The 18953-nt window shown below is 31.5% G+C and overlaps 1 protein-coding gene across 4 annotated transcripts; it reads left to right on the plus strand.

Annotated features, from left to right (window-relative positions):
• The first annotated feature begins 1362 nt into the window (after positions 1-1362).
• On the plus strand, positions 1363-17970 carry LOC134702414 (uncharacterized). 4 transcript variants are annotated; one of them, XM_063563318.1, is made up of 4 exons: positions 1363-1682; positions 12773-13690; positions 15254-15382; positions 16782-17970. In XM_063563318.1, exons 2-4 carry the CDS (start codon positions 12787-12789, stop codon positions 16859-16861), a joined length of 1113 nt encoding a protein of 370 aa, XP_063419388.1. In that variant the 5' UTR covers positions 1363-1682; positions 12773-12786; the 3' UTR covers positions 16862-17970. The 4 variants fall into 4 exon arrangements, with proteins under 4 accessions (XP_063419388.1, XP_063419387.1, XP_063419390.1 ...); XM_063563317.1 differs by lacking the exon at positions 1363-1682 and adding an exon at positions 4958-5145; XM_063563319.1 differs by lacking the exon at positions 1363-1682 and adding an exon at positions 10625-10744.
• Positions 17971-18953: the final 983 nt, after the last annotated feature.

The raw sequence follows: 18953 nt of genomic DNA on the forward strand, positions 1-18953 counted from the left end.
ATTTGTGACAAATTAACATCTGAAACATATTTGATATATTTTTTGTATTTAAGCTTGAATTTAAACAAAATATGAACAAACACTGAATTCTTATATCGAAATATTTACTGCTTGTTTAATCATCTTTTATAAACGAGGGGCAAAAGATACAAGAGAAAAAGTCAAACTCATAGATCACAAACAAACTGACAATATTATGGCTAAAAAAAAAGACAAACCGACAAATAATAGTACGCAAGACACAACATAGAAAAGTAAAGAATATGCAACACGAACCACACCATAAACTTGGAATGATCTCATGTGCTCTGGACGGGTAAGCAGATCCTGCTCCACATGTGGCACCAGTTGTATTGCTCGTGTTATAACACATCCGATAAATAGTATAAATCAGTATGTTACATCCGTACAAGGGCAAAGCGATTGTAGTTACGACATAAGGAACATATCCGATATCATCTGTTAAACGGTTATTCCATAACGGTTAATTAACTCGTGATGGCGTCCGTAAAATTCGCCATTTGAAATTCTTGGTTTAAAAGATTCCTTGTGAGCACCAATACTCTATCCATGAAATCATGATAGGAAATACAAGCAAGGGAATGTCGTATCAATTGGGAGACATATACTTCGTATGCACGCGCTGCTAGAATGTTCCTACATAGAAATGGAAAATTCACAATTGAAAAGCTGTTTTCAACCGACCTTTATTGTCAATTCATAAATGTGTCAAGATATGAGGCAGATTTGACTGTATCTGTTGTATCCTTCATCTCTCCATTATAAATGTTTTCAACAGCAAAAATATATTATTATTATACATTTCTTAGTTTTTTCGAACTCGTTGATAACGCCCATTTGATGTAAAAGATTGCTCGATTCGTTATTACAAAATATTTTTAAGACCTAGTCCAAATCAAGAGAGTTTCATTTGTTTTTTTTATTGGTGTAATTTCATGGAACAGAAAACGGAACTTCGATTATTGTCTTGCTTCATATTTTCTCTTAGGGAGGTACCATTGAATTTTAGGGGGTTCTAACTTTTTTTATTTTGTTTTCCTGACTTTTTGTACAGAAATTGTCATCATTTGGACGAAGAGTTCCTTTTCATATCACATGATAAATGGACGGGGAACCTGACACTGAAATAATTATTGATGAACTAGTTTAACCTTAACACTTAAACAACATACGATGTGGTTGTGTAGCCTTGAAACTTCCGCTCATCAGATAACATATCTCTAAAGTATTTTGATATACCGAAACATACTTAAGTATTTGTTAAATCATCTTTCATAAAAAAACCAATATATATATAGGTCACATATTTAAATTGACCAGCCAGTGTCTAGACATCTTAGAATAATTAATATACCTACCTATAATAATACACCAAAATAACATCGTAAATACGGTAGATTTGTTTTAGGGAGGTCATTTCATAACGTAGGCGTGCATAATTACAGTGGACGCGTGTCTACAAACCTACCCTTGGTAGTTACCACCTCTAGGTGGTTAACTTTTAGATACCCGGGAACTAATCATCACATCAATGAGATATGAACAATGTTTTCAACATTTAATCATTGTGTACCATTCAGTCCATCCGAGAGAAAATATCATTTGTAAAGTTTGGTAACATAAGGATTTAATATTGACTTTAGTAAGGGAAAACCTATAATGTAAGTATAGTTTTTTTATTTGGGGTACTTTAAGTGAATTATTTTGACTGGCTTGATATCGATAGGAGCATGAGTCAATTAATTTAAAATGGTATGTACACATTGAACTGACTATCACAACAGTTTACTTTGATATAATCTTATACACTAGGCATGACAAAAAAAATGTGTTTCCGCTAACGTGCTAAAAAAAAAGGGTAGGTAGAAAGGCAATATATTTTTTTTATTTTACAAACACATTTAAGCTGGTTACTTCTAGGGAACACTTGTAATACTTTGAATTTGTGACTTATCATTTGTCTCAGACTCCTTTATTTTTATTTTGGGTTTCCGAAAAAGTCCAGTTAGATAGATAACGCAATCACTGAGTTCGTTTCCATTACCACACCAATCTTTGTTTTCAGTGCACTCTATAGCATATATCGTTTAAGTAAATAACGTTCATCGTGCTTTTGTTATCAATGGTCTGAGAAATGAGATGATGAAAACTTTGATTTAAGGTCTAGCTACTTTTTTTAAATTGATTTAAGAAATGTAAAATCCAATCCCTCTTATCTTTTTTCTCTCTGTCCTAACACAAATATTAATGTTGGCTCATCCCGTGTCCATTATGTAGGATTGAATGCAACTCTTGATGTTCACAAGAAATATCATTTTTCACTTGATTAAGCATGGTTAATAATGGAAGGATTAATCCACATCGTGTCAAATAAAGAATTTATTAGTCGAAAAATAGATAAAGCTTTTCTTAAATTCTATTATTATTCATTTGATACCTTAGTTTTTTTCTATATTTGTGCTGTTACAATTGTATTGTCCAGGGCACAAATACATTAAGTCATGCGACCATCCCATATTATCCATGGTTAATAATCTTCTTTGAACTTTCTACATTCGTAAAACACCTATATTGAATAGTGTTTTGCCGTCGTTTGCCGATACCTTTACCGGACGTATGCACCTCAAAAACTTCAATAAAGGGATGTGGTATGACTGTCAATCAGACAAATATCTACCAAATATCCAATGCGTCGATGTAAGTAATTAACCGCTTTCAACAATTAGAAAAACACTTATCGTATAGTCGGCTATAAAAAGGACTTCACATGAAAATTATAAAATAACTCATTTAAAAAATCTACCTACCCTATTAATAATCAAACAATTTACGATACAATCATGGCACGCCGTTATTATATTTATTCAATTTCGAGATATCTCATTTAGTTAAGTAAGATATCTTATAAACTAATTTAGATATCTTAATAACAAAATGAGATATCTTATATATTAATTGAGATATCTGATTAATTAAATAAGATATCTTATATATTAAATAAGATATCTCATTAAATATATAAGATATCTTATTTAAAATATAAGATATCTCTTTTAATTTATAAGATATCTTATTAACTATATACGATATCTTTTATATAGTTAATAATAGAGATATCTTATTTACTTAATAAGATATCTCCATGAGTTAATAAGATATCTCTATTAATTAATAAGATATCTTATAAAGTATGTATTTAAAAGATATCTTTATAAAGAAGAAAGATATCTTATATACTTTATAAGATATCTTATTAATTAATAGATATATCTTATTAATTAATAGAGATATCTTATTAACTTATAGAGATATCTTATAAACTAATAGAGATATCTTATTTACTTTCAAATTAAATAAGATATCTGATAAAAATTAAAGATATCATAATACTTTATAAGATAAACTCTCATAAAAAGGCTTTCACACATCTTACGAATGGATAACAAATGTCATATTCCTGACTTTAAAGATGCATTTTTTTTAATTTAAAAAAGATGGACTAAACCTGGTTTTATAGCTATCTAAGCCTCCCACCTGTATACGACAGTTGCAGTTTAAAACGAGCTGAAATTGAAAATCATTACTATTTGAGTGCAGAACACTGTAGTGGCGAAACAAAAGGATATTTATTTTACTGGGGTAATAGCACAGAAAACATACAACGCAAAGGTAAATTTTAAATTCTAGCAAATGACTTTGTTGTGTTGGAGGTTTTCACTGCCATTTTTGATAATGAGACGGAATATGATTTCTATCGAGGAAACTATCTTAACACTTTGTAGTTATTTCCATAAAAAAAAAGAGAGGCGAATGGTACCAGTGGGACTGTCAAACTCATAGATCGGAAATAAACTGCCAAAGCTATGACTAAAAATGAAAAAAGACAAACAGACATAAAATAGTACACAAGACACAACAAAGAAAAACTAAAGATGAATCAATACGAACCCCACCAAAACGAGGGATGATCTCAAGTGCTTTCAATGATGCAACAGATCCTGCTCCACGTGCGGCACCATGGAAACTATGACAAGTCTTTTTGTACCGTTCTTTGTTGCCTCCTGAAATCAGGTCTTACAATAGGTACAAGGATTACATACTTTTGTGCATCTGCTCATAATATTATAATAATACTAACTTTGTACATCCATGTATACTATGTGCGGTTATCTCCCACCCTGCCTTGCAATACCGTCCATTAGTGTTTTTTGCAGTTAAATAAAACATCCATACATTGCCAAATTATTTTAGAAACTATTTTATGTTGAGGTGTACCTGGTAATGAGGAAAAGGTTTTTGAACGTATAATATTGTGTGTAGTGCATGATATTCAAACTGCTATTGTTCCCTTTGTATATAGACTATTGACACAGTGTTATTTCTTTTTGATATTTGTTATCTCTTATATATAAAATGTATGTTGCCACTTGTAAGTCCAGTTAATGGAAAGTAAACTATATATGAAGTGCTTAAGTTGTAGCATTTTGTTATTACCAGATGATTTTGAAACCGCGAAATATTCATTTAAACAAGAAAAAGGAGAAGATCCAAAATAGTTATTAAATAGTATGTATTAATGAAGGTTCGCGATTTAAAAAAAAACGATTTGTTTTTACTCTTAACCTAACCATGTTTTGGTTCATAGGATTAGAAAAACTAATGTCTAAAGAGTTTAATACTTACTTGTTTAGTTGGTATTTACTAATATGTGCGTCTGTTTATTAAGAATGAAACAGTATTTTGGATATTTTTTTTCCTGACAAGAATATTCAAAATTGTCAGACAGTGTCAAGACATCAAGAAACCATATAGTATTGCATATAAACTATTTGGGACTTTTAATCGTTCCTATTATTAAAAAAAGATTGCGGATTTTAAAGCACAGCGTTTTCCTGATCGAAACCGGAAATATTTTATTTCTCAATGGTATTCTATACGTATATGTGTATATGTAGTCTATGTGGTACCGATTTATTCATTAATGGATGTTTCAGATAATTTACCAACAAGTTCAAACAACATTCAAATTTTAAAAGTTGCATAATAAAGTTAACGGATTAAATTTTTTGTTTATCCCGGAAAGTTAGGCAGTTGTTGTAAGTGTAGTATGGTATTAGATGCATTGTAAGTATACTATTATTCATTTTGAAAGAATCAAATACCCTTAATCTTTAATATGTACGGCAGGTAGTAGAAACAAGCACACTCATATATTAGGCAATATAGTCTGTTGAAAGTCTTTGGCGATTTTATATCAGATTCGTAAATTCAATCGTTCAGTCGTGCACTTTACTTAAACAACAACTCACATGCTTGCTCTACCTCAACTTATTCACCCTTTTGTATTATTATAGTTTTATTAGTAATATAGTCACTATAACAGTATCATGGTTTAACGTGTCTTTTGATGTAGGTCTAACATTTGTATAAATGATTTCTGCATGCTCTTCGTTACGAGACTCACAACTCGATGTGATTTATCATGTGACTGGTGATTTCTATAAAACAAGTGATCAAAAACTGGAGGTCAAAATAAATTAATTGACTGACAAAAAAGTTACGTTCTCTTGCACAGGAGTCAAAATAAAAACCACAAACCCGGATTTAAAAAATTAGGTTGACAGATTTTTATTTACAAAATGCACACTGCGGTGAGCATAATGTCTAACAATAAACTCATCATAGATACCAGGACTAAATTTAGTATGTACTCCAGACGCGCTACAAAACTTTGTTACTTCTCTGATAGAATAGCATTAATCAGTCTCAGTGCATTGGAGGGAAAATAAGCAATCATAGTTTATGAAGTCGAAGACATTTATTAATGATTGGTAAAATGTGAAGTATGAACATTTGGTATATGAAATCAATTTGTGATATCACTTATGATGTAAGAAATCCGTTGCTTCATTTTAAGCTAAAATGCCATTTTGTCAAAATATAATAAAAAAAATCTTGTTAGTACATAAGCACTGAAAACTGAGCTTATATTACAGGGACAATTAGCCACCAACACTGGTTAAGACAAGCGTTAGTAAATGAAAATAACACCTCATATTTTTTTGCATCCTAGCCATTGCTACTCAGATTATATAAACGTCATTAATGTTTAAGAAAGTTGATGAGCCAAGTTTATGTCAAAGATCGTCTCGTTCTATTTCTAAAGAAAAAGTACCTGGAAGTTACTAAGACCTAATTGATAAATATTCCGGATCACAAATGATACATGATGGTCTTGAAGTATAGATTCTAGGTACTAGCTTTGTTTATCATCTTGATTACGTGTTAAATAACCTTTTGCGTGTCCTTTTAAATTTCAACCTTTACTGTTTAGTGTAATTTTGTTTATATACTTATGACGTGGCTTGGTACTTATACATCCCACCTATTGTCTTTTTGTGTTGTTGTAAAGGAGATCGTCAAGAACCTTTTTTAAATTCTTCCGTACCACATGATTACATTGTATCACGTCACCGACTTCTGTGTGAATCATGTCAATACAAATAAGCTGTTTGAATAAAAAGACCTACTTAAAAATACAAATACTCAGCTTAAATTACGAAAATATTTAAATATTAAAGTACTGACTAAACTTAATAACATGTTATCTATTATTCTTTTATTACATACACAATTATTTGTCTTGCGTGATTTTAATGTTAGGTCAATGTGTAGCTTAAAATACGGAATGGGTTTTGTGCATTGTTGGAACCCGTACGGTGACCTAGCTAACAGTTCATCTAGGTCCTTTTGTTTCTGTTGGGTATTTATAACATATTGCACGTACTACTTTAAATATTGTTTTTCCTTCTGAAAAAAACTATTCGACGTGTTCGTAGTTTTCTTGTTTTATACAAACTATTCTTTTTGGAAGCCTTGTTGATGTTTAAGATAAAGTCATGTTTGAATTCCCTTCTTTAATAAAAGAAGCTTTTAGAAGAATCCACCATTTTCTACATTTGAAAATGCCTGTACCAAGTCAGGAATATGACAGGTCTAGTCCATTCGTTTTTTATGCGTATTGATATTTGATTTTGCCATGTGATTATGGACTTTCCGAATTGATTTTTCTCTTAGTTCAGTATTTTTTTGATTTTACTTTTGAATAGCCATTTAAACATCTCCTATACATGTGGTACGATATCCTATTGCAGGCATTTCCTCGATTGAGGAATGCTGCTCATAATGAGGCCATAAAATCCAGAAAAGCAAACGATTAAAATGAAACCATTCATTCTGAAATTTTACTAACGCCCTTATGATTTGGTTGACCGTTATGGAATATCTGTTTCACACCTAATGACTACGGATTTGATAGAATTGACGTTAACACTGTCTTGTCTTTACCTCGAATGCGTCTTACTAAATTAAACTTTGCAATTAGGTTGAACTTCAATGGGCAACATGTCAGGTACCACAACTTGAACAGGATATTCAAACAATTCCGGAATTTCTTAGCATAGCAAGTCCTGATTTTGTTTTTAAAACACTACATTTTCATTGGAAAAAAAGTTTATGGATAGTCATTAATGATACAGATTCAATTCTTGCAAATTATTTCAAACTTATGACGTATTGATATTTTTAACCCTAAAATTCCATTTTGCCAAACTAACTATAAGATATATTTGTTAGTTTATAAGCACTGACTACGGAGCATATATACAGAGGTTTTAGCCACCAACCTGTGATTTGATATAGTGTAAGCTAATAAAAATAACACCTTATATTATTCATGATGGTCTGACTTTGTTCATCATCTTAATTACGTTTTCAAGTTCCCTTTGTGTGTTCTTGTAAATTTTAACTTGACATTTTTTATAATATACCTATGACGTGGCTAGGTACTTATAGATCCCGCCTATGGTCTCTTTGTGTCGTTGTAAATTCTTCCATATCAAGTATAACACCTCACTGACTTCTGCTGGAATCATGTTAATACAGATTAGCTATTTGTATGTTAAACCTACTTTTAAAAATACGAATATCAAGCACAAATCTTACATCACGATAACATATAAATAACAAAAAAAGTATTGAATAAAATTAATTAGGTGTTATTTATTATTATGTTATTACATACACAATGAATTGTCTAACATGCTTTAATGTTCAGTTGTAACTTACAGTACGGAAAGGGTTTTGTGCATTGTTGAATCCCGTACGGTGACCTTGCTTACATTTAGGTCATGTTGTTTCCGTTTCCGTTTTGTATTCATCACATATTGCACCTATCTTTTTTTATTGTTTTGTTTTCTATGTGTTAACATGGTTAAATGATACGCGTTTCTTCGTAGCTTTCTTGAAATCTTCGTATACAAAATATTCCTTTGACAGCTCTGAGAATGTGTTAGATGAAAAGAAAAGCATGTTTTCATGCTTTCATGATTAAAAGAAGTTATAATTAGGCATTTACTTCACGTTAAAAAAAACTAAGGATTTTCTTATCCCATGAATAGATTACCTTTGCCGTATTTGGCACAACTTTTGGGATTTTTGGATCCTCAATGCTCTTCAACTTCGTACTTGTTTGGCTTTATAAACATTTTGATATGAGCGTCACTGATGAGTCTTATGTAGACGAAACGCGCGTCTGGCGTACTAAATTATAATCCTGGTACCTTTGATCAACGAGGATCGAAAGATACCAACGGGACAGTCAAACTCATAAATCTAAAACTAGCTGACCACGCCATGGCTAAAAATGAAAAAGACAAACAGAAAAACAATAGTACACATGACACAACATAGAAAACTAAAGAATAAACAACACGAATCCCACCAAAAACTAGGGGTGATCTTAGGTGCTCCGGAAGGGTAAGTAGATCCTGCTCCACATGTGACACCCGTCGTGTTGCTTATTTGATTACAAATCCGGTAAATAGTCTAATTCGGTAGGTCACATTCATGAAATGGAAGGTGATTGTAGTTACGACGTTAGGAACATATCCGATATCTTTTGTGAAACGGTGGCGGTTATTCCATAACGGTCAACCAACTCGTGATCGCGTCCGTAAAATTTACGAAGGGATGATTTCAACGTCACTATTTGGAACTCTTGGTTTAATAGCTTCCTTGTGAGCAGTAACCCTCTATCAAGAAAATCATGATAGGAAATGCAAGCAAGGGAATATCGTATCAATTGGGAGATATATACCCCGTATGCAGGTGCTGCTGGAATATGTTGCTACTTAGAAATGGAAAGTTGACAATTGGAAAGCTGAAATCATCTCTTTTGTTGTAAAGTTTTGTTTTCAACCGACCCTCATTGTCCATTTCTAGATGTAAGTCAAGATATGAAACCGACTTAACTGTATCTGGAGTATCCTTTATCTCCAATTCGATGGGATAGATACGTTCCACATAGTCACCAAATTTTGAATTGTTTAGTGACAGAACGTCATCTATATAGCGGAAAGTATAGTTAAAGGATGTTGCTAACTTCTTATCTTTCTTCCTAAGAAGTTCCTGCATGAAGTCAGCCTCATAATAAACAATTCGGCAAGTAGAGGGGCACTGTTTGTTCCCATTGGGATGCCGACAGTCTGTTGAAAAACTATCATTCATATTTAGACATTAACAATGAGTATCGGTTGACAACAACACTATGCGACATAAGCGATGATTTCAGCTTCCAAATTGTAAAACGTCCATGTCTTCGTAACAACGTTTCATTTCAGATTTACCTGAATATGAAGTATAATATATATCCGTGTTGGTACAACACATTTAAAAACAAAGAGAGTTATAAACCATAATGTGGTTCAGGGTAAAAAGTGAACAGTGAACTATTTAGTGGGGGCTGACATTCACCTGACAGTTTTGTTTTTCTGTATGTACTTTTCAATTAACTGAAATTTTGCTGCTTCTTGTTCTTCTGTTCCAATGGCTATGTTGGAGTTTGACTTCGATGTGTTTACATTTTTTACAAATATATTTTTGAGTATACTCAATAATATGGTATACATTTTATTCTGATATCTCATACTAGCACCTATAATTTTTTTTATCCTTCTTGTTTTTGGCATTTGCTTAAAACAAATAACTGCTAAGAACAAACATTCGAAAATAATCAGGAACCTATTAAGCATTGGCTTATCTAATATTTTCTGTATGTTTTATTGATGATAAGTGCATAGAAGCACATTTATCACTATGCTTCGTAGTCTACTATACTATGCATTTACTTCTTAAGACAATATCTTCGTATTATATTACAAATGGTCGACCAGGAAGCTTATAATAATTATAACTGACTTCGTTAAACCTTAACTCTTATTTGATCTAAACAACATACGTTAGGGTAGTTTAACCTTGCAATCATGACTCATCATATAAAATATCTTTATCTATATTGATATACCACAAATTATTTGTTAAACAAGGATTTCCGTGAAATATACCGGTATATGGGTCACAAATTCAAAATTGACCAGCTAGTGTCTAGACATCTTAAGAACAATAAACATTCCTATATATATAACTACCGACAATAACATTCGTTCATAGAAACACTACTCATTATAAATACAGTTTTAGATTTTCAAGGGAAATGGTCCCATTAATCGACCCGGAAACTTATCCTTTTATCAATGACACTAGATGCATACCATGTTTTATGTTATTTTAATTAGTGTGTGTGGCATACAGAGTAAAAAATATATCGTATCAAGTTTATTAACATAAGGATTTAATATATATTTTGTTAGGGAAAACATATAATGTAAGTATATTTTTATATCGGGGTTGATCTGAGTTAAATATTATGCCGTGATTGATGATTATAGAAGCATGAATCAACTTATTTTAAAATATTAAATTACACATTGAAACATTGACAACAGCAATAAAAATTTTGGCAGAATTTTATATATTATCATATGTCTTTACCTCCTTTCTCTTTTAATAGGGTTTATGGATAATGGCAAAAGTCCGATTAGATAAAACAAGCAAAATATAAATTCGTGTTCATTGCAAAATTAGTCTTCATTTTCAGTTCACTATTCTTCATAAACAATGTATTAGTAGTACAATAGATGCAATATCGCTTATGATTTTATAAGTTTTAGTTCGTCAAATGAGTTATGTAGGTAAAGTCCTCTTTTACAAGCATAAATGAATAGACTGATTGATTTCAGATTATAATTTACATATAAGAAACTTTGGTTTCAGTTTCAGTTTTGATAATGTTGTCGTCTATTGTGATGCTGTTCATAAAGCAACAATTGGCCAATGAATGATTGTTTCTTTATTCTGGTAGGTTTTTGTGTGTCCGTTTATCAGAGTATCTACCAGTCTTTGTCCGCATAATAAAAGAGTTACGGTGTTATAAAACATGAACATGATAAAACCCAACAACTATCAGTGCGGTCGCCGTGTATAAATGACAAATACTTTTCATTACAATAGCAGTATTAAAACGTAAATAAGAAAAATTTTTAAAGGAAAATTCAAAATGGAAAGTCCTTTATGAAATGGCAAATCAAAAGCTCAAACACATCAAGCTAGGAATGAAGAATAACTGTTATATTCATGATATTATACATTCATTTGCCTGTGTAGAAAAGGGTGCAAAGACGATGTTTCAGATAAGGGAAATGTCTTTCTTGTGGTTGAAGGGGTTAATAACTCATCACAGATACCAGGATTGATTCACACCAGAGATACATTTGTAGTTATTTCTTTGCAAGTGCAACTTATTAAACTTTGTTATCAAAAATGAAACTTTTTGACAAAACGTGTAAGTAGTGTGTCACCGCACCGACTTCTGTTTGAATGGTTTCGACATACGTCATCATATTTACATTAAGCTCAATTAAAGTTATGGATGTACATTTAAATCTTTATGTTGCTTTATAAAATTATGTATCGTAGTAATAAATTCAAAACTAAAATTGTCACAAAAAGTTCAAAATGTAGGTAGATCGTCTCAATATATCTCACCTTCGCTAAATTAGGAAGGAATGATAACAAATATAATATTAGAAAAATGATTTGCATAAGAACAAATATCTCACCAATCTCATTATAATAAATGTCTTTGCATTTGCCGATGATTTTTGTAAATTTCGTTCAAGGACATGAATTGCATCATGTTTATTTTGATCATACATAAAGAATTAGTTTATTCAAAACTTTAAACATTATGTACTATAAAAATCATTTAGGGAGCTACCATTTGATTTTTAGGGGGGGGGGGGCTAGGATGAAATTTGAAAAAATAGGCAGGACAGGAGTTTTGAGTAAAAATAAAAGGCAGGATGAGACACTTGCAAAACAAAAAAGTTAGGATGACAATTTATGTAAGTCAGGATAAACTAAAAAACAAAATACAGGACCGGATAGAGTGAAAAATAAAAAGGCAGGACAGAGATAACAACTAAAAAAAAGGCAAGACAAAATTCCCCCCCCCCCCCATAAAAATCAAATGATTGCTCCCTTACAGGATTAAAGACTCAACTACCAGATTCAAGGCGTAAAATGTCTATCTAAACTATGAACCAAAGAGTTTCACATATTTTAGTTTGCTATTCTCATAACGTAAATCTCTTCTGGTCTGTGAAACATAAACATAGAGTTTAATTAAGATATACATGTATGATAGTATCTGTTTAGAATGTCCAGTGTTTATATGGATTCAGCGAATGTCCTGAATAGCAACATTTTTTAATATATCAAAGTAAAAAAATGTTTTACAACAATCATAACTGTTCTTGATCATACGAATAAGAACTAATTTTTGTTGTTTTAGATAATGCAATTGAAATGAAAAAATCAGTATTGTCTGATGACAGAAAGGTCTATGAATTGCAAATCAGGATCCAAATTAGGCAGTTGTATGGAACAAACTTCTTTACCTTGAACATAAATCAAGTCATAACTGTATATGCTGTTCCAATTAGCCATTACGATATCCTAAATCAGAGACGAGATGTACCATTTCTATCATCCCTTAACGCAATAATATCACTTCCAAACAGCGTTCTAAATTTATATCATGACGTAATAGATACAGCGAACTGCAGTTGCGAAAATAACAATGAAAATGAAAATATCAGTCCAAGAGTCAGACCAAATAGAACCGGATCCTCTATATCTACAGAACAACAACTGTCATTAAATACTTCACCTGCACATATAATGGTACGCAGCTCTCATCTTATGACAGAAATTTCGGTCTTGGATTATCAGTCAAGCAACAGTGACTTAACAATTAATGGAAGACGAAATCGAGATAATAGTGTTGACATACACGCGGGAAATACTTCTTTAGAAAATTCCGTTCATGCGAATATTGAACAAAGGGAGGAACTTAATCATCTTTCATCGCATAGACACATTGATTCAAACGTATTAGCTCCAAAGGAATTGTCAATTTTGGAAAATTTAACCCCGCTGGATTCAAGTGAAATTCAGGGACAACAACCTCCCGCAAAAGAATCAAAGTCAAAACACAGAACTAATAGTAGTAATTTATGTATAGGAAATAAAAACATGAGTAAAACTAACAGGTCAAACCGAGAACAATTTCATGTTTTGGATTTTTCACGGCGGAAACATTCGAATCGAAGTACAATTAGCAATGTTGATGCTTTGGACTGTAGATCACAATCATCAAACCAACAAAAAATACCACCACATGAAGCACAACCAGACGTTGGCATTAGCCGTAAGTTGATTATGCCTTAGTTTTAACTTGATATTCATTTATGATATATAACATATGTTGTTAAGGAGGCTCGAGGGTACTAACAATTGGCAAAAATTTAAACATTTGTTTTTTCATTACATTTTTTTTTTATTACACTACTTGTTGATACTTTATGATATGGTACAACAATCAACCAAACAATTAATTCGTTTGGCCACAGATGACTTTTTAAATGTATATATCATTGCAAAAGCTCCAAATTATCTCCCTTTGGTGAAAAAATGACAATTGTTTTTGCATAAAAATTGGAATAACTGTTTTCACTCATCGATGACCTATATTTTTTAATATTTTTTTTTCAAATAAACTGTACTTAAACTAAGTTATTGTAAAAATTAAGCGATTTCTGTAATTTCGTCCTTTTTTTATTTCGATTTTACCTTTTTTTTTCTCCTATTAGTTTAAACAGAAAAAAAGTACCTTAACAAAAAATGCATGCTTCTATCAACGGCAGATTGGGAGATGAAATGAACGCTGACCCCATTTTTTTTTTCTTCTATTTTTCCATTAAGTATAGGATTAAGCTTATTTATTGAAAAAAGTATCGAAATCCTATATTTAAAAAAAAAAATAGGATTTAAACCCGAGAGCCTCATTAAGGTAGCACAAAACAAAGATTTTTTCACTCCCAATCAAATAACTTTTAACTGATGCAATTCATTTCATCCTTCTTTTTATGTTATAATTAAGGTACCAAAAGAGAGAAGAAAGATTAATCTTTCAAATTGTTATAATTTCATTATTTTATATTTATTACATAATCAATTGTTATGTAATTAGTTGCTATATTGTGATGTCCACACTTGAATGAATTTAGCGTCTTTGTTCTTCATAGCATCCCAAAATATTTTATAGATTCTTGTACAACACAGCTTGACCTCCAAAACTATGTCTCAGATTTCCAAAAACATCAATAGAACAAATTTTATACCCAATTGTATTTAGTGATCTCTTATGAATTGATGTTGCAAACTTCACTGAAGATTTATGAGAGAATGAAATACTATAGGAAAAATCTGAGACACAGCTTTGGAGGTCAAACTGTGTTGTGCAAGAATCTATAAAATATTTTGGGATGCTATGAATAAGAAAGAAGCTAAAATCATTCAAGTATGCACATCACAATATAGCAATTAATTATGTAATAATTATGTCATAATGAAATTATCACAATTTGAAAGATTAATCATTCTTCTTTCTTTTGGTACATCATTTATAAAATTTAAAGAAGGATGAGTGGAATTACACCAGTTTAAAGATGCCTGATTGGGGATGAAAAATCTTTGTATTGCGCTACCTTAAATGACAGACATCACTTTACAAACTTTAATACTATGTCCTTATAATCACTGCATAGAGGAGAGGAGAGAATAAGCAGTTATTCATCTTTCTGTTGTTAAACAATAATCTTGAAACTACTCTCTGTCTTTTAATTTGTTTTGCTATTCCTAGCAATCTTATTTTACGTTATGATATTGGTCTAAGGGAAACAACCATTACATTTTAGTAGTTCTTTTTTAGAAGTCGGCACTAACACAACTATGAATGAACAACGAAATGACTTCCCTACAGCAGCTTCTGAACTTCTTGCACTTGGATACAATAGAAATCAAATCGACAGAGCTTTAGAAAAGTTTAACCAAACTAGAGGCAAGTTTTAAAAATCTAAGTATATGCAACGTAATGAAATATTTCCTTATAAAGAAATCTGTCGGTTGTTGTGAAAATTTGTGATAATATAAAGGGTCATTTTAACATATGCATGCAACTGAAGTGACCGATGGTTTACAATAAATGCAGGTTTCGAAGACAAGAAATAGCGCATTATATTATGTAAACATGGTGCTTCATTTTGAATAACATTTTGTATCTGAATTTCAAAAGCTAATGCCTTTTAACATAATGACCCTCAAGGTTCTAAAATGTAAGTATAATTTACCATTATAATACAATGGCGCATCATAATAATCAACACATATATTAAATTGACTAATCTTGCATGGATAACTCCGAAGATTGCATGATGAAATGGGCCGCCAAGGAATAGACAAACACTACCATCCACTAAATGTTGTTTACAGGATATAACCAAGAAAAGAAAAGATCGGCCATTAAATCTGATTAATTGAGAAAGTTGTATTTGTTGATCGAGAGACACCACAAACCTAAAATTGATTTGTTTATATCAACTTCACAAATAATACACGATGGTCTTGATGTATAGATTCTGCGAACTAACATTCTTTTTTTCATTTTAATAATGTGTTATTTTGTTCTTTTATTTCTCTTTGTTCTATTTTTAATATTACTTTTTATGCTTGTTATGTTTTCTATGGTATTTATGTGACGTGGATTGGTACTTATGCTTTTTGTGCTTCTTTTTTTAAATTTTTGTTTGTTTTAAAATTGTGACACAGTGATGACTGCTATACCCATATTTTGACAGATTTACTTGTTGTGTCTGTTTTGTTCACGAATCGTTGTAATTGTGATTGAATTTGATGCAACTGTCGTTCAAGTAAGAGGTTCAGTGCTATAAAACAAGGTTTAATCCACCGTTTTCTACATTTCAAAATGCCTGTACCAAGTCAGGAATATGACAGCATTCGTTTGATGTGTTTTATGATTTGATTTTGCCATTTGATTAGGGACTTTCCTTTTTATATTTTCCTCGGAGTACAGTATTTTTGTGATTTTACTTTTTGGTATCAACTGATAACGTTTGTTGTGACGGAAAACATAAAATACTAAAATAACATGGACTGATGGCCCTATAGTGTTGATGTTTGATATCTAAGTGAAATAAACACCATGTTCAAAAAAGTATATAACAAAAGGCGAAAGAAGTGTACTATCTCTTTCTTAAATACATAAATCAAAGTAAAACAAACTGATGAAATCTGATGAACTACAAATAAAATGGTTCTATGTCCGCACTATCCAATTATTTTTCTTGAATAAATAACGCATTATGTACAGCTTTTCATCTATCGGCGTTATGCAGTATTTCTCTGGAGGGTATTAATGTTATTTTTTTTTTAATTTATAGGTCATAATAACCCAACATTAGAAGAGCTTAGATACATTGTTGTTGTAGAAAACAGTGAAACTGATGACGAATCGAAATGATTATATTATATTTGTATGAAGATTGCAGATTTTCTCTTTTAAATGCTATCAAAATTGACAGACACTTTGAATAAATACTTTACGTTAGTATTCGGGAAATGATATGCTTAAGTCCGAAGGTTACTCCTGGGGTTCATTCTGTCGCCTTTTATTTTATTTCATGTACTATAGTGTGTAGTCCTAATAATTAGCAAATAAGCTTTCCATACCATGATTTTCATGAACATTATTTTGACAAATATTGTAAAGTAATAGTATAAAGTTCGATATTGCATGTGGTTTGGATATCCTGTGGTGTTTGTCGTTGATGGAATATTTTGTTATTGTCCTGAGTTTTGTGTATTGTGTCGACTATTATATTATTTATTTGTGCGTGCTTGTTATGAATGTTCTTGTGTGTGTTTTTGTTGTATTCTATCACATAGTGTTTGAGCGATATTTGTTAACATTGTCATATAGCAGGATGATTGACAAACCATTAAACCAGTTCAAGCCGTTTTTGGCACAACCTTTTCGAATTTTGGGTTCTCAATGCTTTGCAACTTTGTATTTGTTTGGCTTTATAATTGTTTTGATCTGAGAGTCACTGATGGATTTAATATGTAGACGAAACGCATGTCTGGCATATTAAATTATAATTCTGGTACCTTTGATAACTATCTCCCATAATTTATTTATTAAAATGTCTTGTACAATAGTTCACGGATTTGGCTTTACTTTTTGGACCTTTTGGATTATAGCTCCTCATCTTTTATATAAGCTTTGGATTTCAAATATTTTGGCCAGGAGCATCACTGAAGAGACATGTATTGTCGAAATGCGCATCTGGTGCAAGAAAATTGGTACCGTTAATTTAATTACAGGTACCAGGATTATAATATGATACACCAGATGCGCGTTTCGACTGCATAAGAGTCATTGGTTTAGCTTAGATAAAAAAAAAGTAAGGAAGCCTAACAAGTGTAAAGTTGAAGAGCATTGAAGATCCAAATCAAAAAGGTTTTGTCAAATAAAGCGAAGGTTATCTTTGTCAAATCGAAATCCTTGGTATTTCGAAATATTGATACTTTTGCAAACGGTTATTTATAATAAAACAAATAACCATATAATTTATAGTTATTTCAACACCTAAGTGCTGTCTACTGTCAGGATTATAGCTGTTGTTATCAAATAGTGCGTATCAATGTGTGTTGGCGCTTGTTTTTGTTGCACTTCGGTGTTTTCGTTGTTCGTTTATTTTCCTCTTATTGTTGTTATGTTTCCCTCGTTTTTTGTTTGTTACCCGAACTTGGTTTTTTTCAATCGATTTTGTACGTTTGCACATTGGGTATACTACTGGTACCTTAAGTTATTATATGAATAATTATATGCAATTCTTACACAAAATGAAGAAGAAATCAACACGTAATGAATATTACCGTCATCATCAGTAATTGGTTGTCCGATACAATTTGTATGTGTCTCAACTCAATGCTGACATGTTTTGCGATCTGTGGTACTGGGCAATCGTCTACTCTGTAAGGTAAAAGATAATGTCTTGTTTTTTTTATTTTAACATCTGTCTGAGTGTGAATATGTATTAGAAATGATGCGTGCAAAGTAAATAAGAGATTCTTACCCTGTTGACGCGAACTGTTTCCCTTAGCGTATGTTATATAAAAAAGAAGATGTGGTATGATTGTCAATGAGACAACTATCCACAAAAAGACCAAAATGACACAAACATTAACAATTATAGGTCACCGTATGGCCTTCAACAATGAGCAAAGCCCATACCGCATATAGTCGACTATAAAAGGACCCAATAAGACAATGTAAAAACAATTCAAGCGAGAAAAACAAACGGCCTTGTATATGTAAAAACAAAATGAACGAAAAACAAATATGTAACACATAAACAAACGACAACCAATGAATTACAGGCTCCTGACTTGGGACAAGCACATACATAAATAATGTGGCTGGGTTAAACATGTTAGCGGGATCCCAACCCTCTCCTAACCTGGGACAGTGGTATAACAGTACAACATAAGAACGAACTATAAAAATCAGTTGAAAAAGGCTTAACTCATCAGATAGACACAAAATCAAA

This window comes from Mytilus trossulus, unplaced genomic scaffold, assembly GCF_036588685.1.
Source record: "Mytilus trossulus isolate FHL-02 unplaced genomic scaffold, PNRI_Mtr1.1.1.hap1 h1tg000457l__unscaffolded, whole genome shotgun sequence".
Lineage (NCBI taxonomy): Eukaryota > Metazoa > Mollusca > Bivalvia > Mytilida > Mytilidae > Mytilus > Mytilus trossulus.

Excerpts from the sequence above, each read along its gene's own strand:
- LOC134702414 (XM_063563317.1), top strand. Across the intron at positions 13,691-15,253 it reads ACCAGACGTTGGCATTAGCC|AAGTCGGCACTAACACAACT; the intron begins GTAAGTTGATTA and ends GTTCTTTTTTAG. Across the intron at positions 15,383-16,781 it reads AAAGTTTAACCAAACTAGAG|GTCATAATAACCCAACATTA; the intron begins GCAAGTTTTAAA and ends TTTAATTTATAG.